The 6,394-nt window shown below is 48.0% G+C and overlaps 1 protein-coding gene across 1 annotated transcript in view; it reads right to left on the bottom strand.

Annotated features, from left to right (window-relative positions):
- Resp18 (regulated endocrine specific protein 18) overlaps nucleotides 1–4,649 on the bottom strand; it is a 6,756-nt gene extending 2,107 nt beyond the window's left edge. The window contains exons 1-5 of the mRNA XM_005361581.2: nucleotides 4,475–4,649; nucleotides 2,085–2,189; nucleotides 1,163–1,298; nucleotides 935–974; nucleotides 727–816 (exon numbers count right to left, since the gene is read on the bottom strand). Coding sequence (XP_005361638.1) covers nucleotides 727–816; nucleotides 935–974; nucleotides 1,163–1,298; nucleotides 2,085–2,189; nucleotides 4,475–4,580 — 477 coding nt within the window. The 5' untranslated portion in view covers nucleotides 4,581–4,649. The remainder of the gene's footprint in view (nucleotides 1–726; nucleotides 817–934; nucleotides 975–1,162; nucleotides 1,299–2,084; nucleotides 2,190–4,474) is intronic.
- Nucleotides 4,650–6,394: the final 1,745 nt, after the last annotated feature.

Raw genomic sequence — 6,394 nt, 5'->3', positions numbered from 1 at the left:
CTTGGCTGTCACTGGATGCTGCCTTCCTTCTCCATCCTTTGTTCTGTCACTTGAGGCTCTGCTCCTCTGCCTGGCCATGACATTCTTGCCTCCAGACATTTGTGGTTGCAATGCCCCCTCCTTTGTGTCTTCTGACGGTTACTCTCTTATCATTTGTGTCTTAGCCCTAAACAAGACCTTTCAATATGGGGAAATCTGATGTTTGGAACACCCCCACCCCAAGGCCTCGAGTGAGAGAGCAAGAATCATACAGGGGAAGCTGGAAATTGGGAGGCCTGGGTCTAGTCGCATAGACACAGCATGACAGGCTAAGGAAGCTTTATTAGCAGCCTGTGCCCCAAATTCCATCTGTAAAGATATTAGATGGGTGACTTCTAGTCTGCCTAGGCCATCCCAGAGCAAGGCAGAAGATGTTGTTGCAGCCTCTGGTCCATGCTTCCACGATATACAGAGCTCCTCTTAGCTAAGATGGCAGTCTTCGGTTTTCAATTCCCGTTTTAAACTCAAACCTGATGCATGATCTTTCAGCTTTTGTCCTCCTTAGGGGCTCCCTGAAGCTGTGTCATGACCCATCACCTTCTCATCTGGATACCTAGTTAGTAGTCTATAAACAAGCAGGACTATCCTTTGAGTACAAAAGTTTGCTTCATCCCTCTTTTATACCTGCCCCCCCCATTTAAACATGTCTTTGATGACTCTAGTGTCTTAGGAGAATTGAACCCTCACCTTGGCGGGGTGAGTTGCTTCTTGCTTTGGAGCCTTTGGAACTACTTTTGGGACAAAGCATCGGTCCTTGCTCGCCTTGACTGTTGGACTCTAACGGGGGAGAGAAGGTAGGAGTCAGGAAAGAGGCAGAAAGGAGGAGACGATCTGAGCAGGAAAGTCAAAGGAATCCAAAGCCATGGTTCACAGTTTGGGGGACAAATGGTCTCACCTTGGGGTATAAGAGTCCAAGTTTCTCTTCTTGTTTACACCTAGAAGAGACAGGGATGACAGGTGGAACCTCAGCTTGCCAATACCTCCCCCTCCCTTTTTGAAGTACAAGTATTATCCTCATTGAATTATCCCCACTGATCCCAGAGATGGAGCACAATACTTCTGGTAGCATCTACACACACTTCTAGTGCCCTAAATAGCAGGGGCTGAGCAAAGGTTTCCATACCTCACCGCAGTGGCTGCAGTGGGGGAAACTGTCTTCGCATCCTTCCGGCACATCCGATGTTGGAGGTGGAGTCTGTTGAGGTGCTCCACCTTCTTGGTCAGCACTTCTTCAGCTATTTCATCCACCCAGAACAGGTCTGCAGGGTGAAAGGAAGGAGTGAAAGCGGCACCAGGGGCAGAGAGACCTTTCCCTCCAGTTTATATAAAACCACATTTAATGGAGAAAGTTATGTGTTGTGGCATGGAAATGTTGCTGGGGATCTCCCTGTCTCTGTGTCCCCACCCTCAGCACCAGCACAGGTTTTACAGACATATACCACTGCTCCTGTCTGGGTGATGGGATACAAACTCTGGTCCTCCTAACTGGATGGCAGACATTTCCCAACTGAGTCACCTCCCCAGACCTAGGACTGAATATTTCTAACTGATTTCCTGATGATGATCAATGTGTTGCTGGTCTAGGAACTTTTTAAAGAATTGGGTATGGTAATGTTGACTCAAGGCAGATTTTCTATCCTATCTACTCACATGTGAAACTCGGCAGAAGGATCAGCCGTCCTTCTTTAATGGACCGCCTATCTCTCTACTTTATTACATAGTTTTCCTGTTTTCCACTCAGAGGCTGAGATGTACTCTTGGCTGAGTGATTAAGGAATCCTGACTCTAGAAAAATTCAGATGGTTCCAGAAGTAGGTAGGGACTGGTCCCAAGGACTTGTATGCTGTCCTCTTCAGGGTGTTCAAGTGATAACAATCTCTTTATCTAGATTGTACCTCACTTTTTTCTTGTTCCCTTTCCCACCAAGGTGATAAGAAAGTAAAGGCATGCAAGCAAGAGAAATCTTACCCTCTGGCCAAAAGTCCCTTGCTACTCTCCCCCAGATCTGACCGGGCCCCCATCTCTGTTTTCCGGCTTTTGCTTACCTTCTGGGATGAGATGCTGGAGGATAAGTTGTAAGTACCAGGAGACTGAAGCAGCAAATTCTTGGAATGACCAGAACTGCTCCGTTGCTACGTGGCCCTGACCATCTAAGGGCAGAATAGGGCTGTCAGCAAAGACTTTGGGCTGAATCGCTCCAAATACCAGCTGATGGGAAGCCACTACCTTTTCCTCATTGTTAGCACAAAGCCAGGTCCTTCCCCATGTCAGAGCTGCCGTTCTTTCCTTCATCACCACCAGCCCCTGGACTCTAGGCTCCTTGTGTTTTGTCATTGTTTGAAATAGGACTTTATTAAATAGCTCCATCTACCTGCCTCTGCCTCTGGAACTAAAGGTCTGCACTGCCTCACCTGGCTTCCATTCAGTCTTGGTATCAATATCCAGGAAAGAACCAAGTACACAGGCCAAAAAAGAAGAAAATTCTGTGAAGGTTCAGGTGCAAAAGGACTCTTGGCAAGCTACCCACTCATGGTGGGCAGTCAGATAGACAGGTAGAGTCTGGCTGCACACACGGTGGGCAGTCGGACAGACAGGTGGAATCTAGGAAGCAGACAAGCGCATCTTAAGGAAAACTCTGAAGACAGGAGGGACTGGGGGAAAGAACTGGAATCCTCAGAAAGAGAAAATACCATCTCCCCAGTATCTTCAGGGGGCTCGGTCTCAGACTACCCTCCAAAATCTGTAGATCTTCAAGACCCTAATATAAAATGCTTTATTATATGTATATTTGCAAATATCCTCCTATACACTTTATTTTTGATTGCACTTTGTGTGTGTGTGAGTGTGTGCGTGCACACACTCACTCACACACATACACATGCGTAGATAAAAGCATGTGCCACAGCACAGAAGTTTGGAGATCAGAGGTCAACTTCCAAAGTCAGTTCTCTTCTTCTACTATGTGGGCCTGAAAGATCCAACTCAGGTTTTCAGGCTTGGTGGCAAATGTCTGTATCTGCTGAGTCCTCCTGCCAGCCCCTTCTTGAGTATTTTAAACAATCTCCCAATTATTTACAATAGCTAATATATAATGAGAATAGTTACTTTATGCCTTGTTTAGAGAATAATGATGGGGACGGGTCTGCATTCAATCCACGTTGGTGCAATTGAGGATGCAGAATTCCATGATGGAGAATGTGTGGGCAGGGAGGGCTGACTGTATTCTTCTGTGTAGGGTCTGAAGGTTGGGATCTATTCCCTAAACCCCAGTTTGCCCAACTGTGTGTAAGAGAAGGGCAGGGATGAAGAAACTCCTGGTTCTTGTTCCAGACAAGTGGTTATGGCTAAAGAATAAATCTCCTTACCCAACTTCAGCTAATTAAAAAAAAAGAAAGGGAGAAGGCTGGCCTCAAATTCTCAATCCTGATTCAGCCTCTTTAGTACTAGAATCATAGGTCTTCCGAGAAGGTGCAATGCTCCCCCTCACTCCATTCAGATGGATGCTCAATACAATCGGGAACGATCCCGATCCCAGGAAGAAATGGACCTTCTTAGTGCCCTGGTGAAAAAGAGAACTTTCGGAGGAGAGGCGTTGTTGTCTGAGACAGCGTCCCCAGAGCAGTAATGGAGTTGCTGGGACTTGGAGCTACACCAGGACCATAGAATGACTGGAGCTCTCCGTGGTGCTGAGGGCCAGGAGTGGTCACCGTGGGCGGTAAGGAGAGACACCTCGGTATCTGCGATTCACACCCCACTCCCATGCCACCCAAACCCCACCCGCCTCAGCCCTCCTTTCGTCTGACACCAAACCTCATCCCACAGTGCCTTGCGAATGCCCTGCATTGGCTTCCAAACCCAAGAATCCTGCCGGGAGGCTGGACGTCAGACTAGGACTTTATGCAGTGTCTGCGCAGGTATTCTGAGACTGCGCAGTCTGTCCCCGACTGTCTGTTGCGGAGTGCGCACCAGGTCCATCCAGGATAGCGCAGAACAGTCAGAGGAAGGAGAACGGTCTTCTTTCCCCTCCAAACTGTTTCACCCCAACCTAGCACTCCCCACCCCATCCAGAAACCGGATCCCAGGCCCCTGGGCTCTGCGGGACAGTTGCTGAGCCTTGCTCTGTCTCTCAGCCCCACTCGCCTACTCCCTTGATCCCGGACCAAGTACCCAAACAAACCGCTCTTGTTCCTATACTAAACCCGTTCATCTTTGTCTTCCCCACTCTTTCCGAACCCCCAGCCTTCCCCTGGGTCCGCTCCTCCTATGGTTAGACCCGTACACAAGCCCCCAAGACGACTACACCTCTCTCTCTCTCTCTCTCTCTCTCTCTCTCTCTCTCTCTCTCTCTGTATTCCTCTCCTCCGTCGAAGATTAGCTCCTCTGCTCTCAGAATTGCTCTCTGGCCCTGCCCACACCCCCCGGGTTTCCTCCTGACCGTGGGTATTTATGTCGCTGCAGCTGCCTGGGCGACTGTAAAGCAGAAGGAAGCAGACCAGGAGCTGAAGCCCCCCGGAGCCCTCGGGCCTCAAGGACCTCTGCATCTTCCCTGGATCCGAGCGCTCGCTTCCTTCCCCGGGCTAGGTCGCAGTGGCGGTGGCAACAACAGCCAGGGGGCTGGGCCAGGATCTGCAGAGCCCTCCTCTGCAGCTCGGCCAATCGCAAGCGGGCTCTGCCCCTGCGGACGCCTTCCCAAGTCCGCCATCTCCTTCTGGCCTCTGTCCATTCGACCTTCTGGAATTTCTGCCCTTACCCTCTACACGCTTTTCGAGATAAACCTTCATTCTCAGCCCCCAGGGAGGGAGAAATTGATTGATTTTACAATGGGGGTGGGAACAAACCAACTTCATGGTTTTGGTTGTGATATGTAAATCTGAACTGCGAGGGAAGAGTGAGCACTCAGTGTGATATCTATTGCCTTTGACACTCGTTTTATTTTCATCCATTTAAAATCTTTTAGCAGCCATGTGGATTCAACCCGCAAAACATCGAACGTTCATCCTCCATTTCCCACAGCCACTGCGGTTGCCCTAATCCAAACCACGGTACTCTTTAGAAGGAATCTATTTCAATAACTAACCACCTGACCCTCTGCTTCCTATGGGACAGTGTGCGTCGTTTCTAAACTGCAGTAGGAGTTTTGTTGAAAACTGAATGTTTTGGATTGGCGCATGGCGGACTCTCTGGATTACATTATGTTTCTTTAGGAGTTACTGCTGAGGCTCTTTGGGGATTTCAGTGAGAAGCATGCCCTCTAATTTTGTGGGTTCTGCGCTCCAGGCTTTGCCCCTTTAGAACTGTGGCAGCTGCTGGAAGCTTTGTTTAGATGTTTGGCTTTCCCTTTAGGCGCTTTGAAACCTCACCCTGAGCATTTGCTGTCTGGAAGGTAGCTAAGAATTTGAGGGGATTTATATTCATATTTTAGGTTCTCTCTCTGTAGATCACCCATTCCCCAGACTTCTCCTTCAACTTCTGGCTGCTTTGGGATCCCAGTATTCACAATGTCCACCAGTGACGTCATCACTTCCCGCCCAAACCTACTTTCCCCCTGTGCTGCCTTGAACAGTGAAGTGTCTTGATAGAAAAGGCCCGCTGAATGTGGAACTCACCTAGTGGGGCTTCTATTCTTTAGGGATTATGATCCCACCCCTTTTCTTCCTTTTGCTTTGACTCTATGCCTTCATACAGCTTTCTTTGTGTTTTGTCTGGAATGGATATAGTCAGTGTTAGTTTACAGGATGGTCTAGCCCAAGCTGTCTTACCATACCAGTACCTGAACGTTTATCTTATTATCAGTGATTATGTGCTGAACATTTTATTTTAAGTGATTTATAGGAACAATTTGAGGGGTGTTATGGAACATAAATTGGCATATTCCGCCCTGGAGGGAACCTAATGAGACTCAAGAATAGTAAAGAGGAGCTTGTGAAGACTCAGAGAGTTTGATTGTTGGTTTGTTGTTTGTTCGTTTGTTTAACTTTTTGAGACAGAGTTTTGTAAGTCAGCACTTGGCTGTCCTGAAACTCATTATGTAGACTGGGCTGGCGTTGAACTCAGAGATCCGCCTGCCTCTGCCTCCTGAGTGCTAGGATTAAAGGCGTGTGCCACCATGTTCACAAGACTCAGAGAGTTCTTAAGACTCAGAGAATAAACAACTTAAAAACTCCAGGAAGTCCCTAAGGATGGCCAAATGCATAAGGTCCTCCTTCTCTGCCGATAAATAAGCAATAGGAACAACTGAGGAGATGCTCATACCCACATGGTAGAAGAAGAAAATTGCCTCTGGCAAATTGTTCTCTGATCTACAACACATGCATGTGTCCACACATACCAAATAAATATAATTAAAAATGAAGCA

The sequence above is a fragment of the Microtus ochrogaster genome, linkage group LG4, assembly GCF_000317375.1.
Source record: "Microtus ochrogaster isolate Prairie Vole_2 linkage group LG4, MicOch1.0, whole genome shotgun sequence".
NCBI lineage: Eukaryota > Metazoa > Chordata > Mammalia > Rodentia > Cricetidae > Microtus > Microtus ochrogaster.
This window is presented reverse-complemented; position numbering and strand designations above follow the sequence as displayed.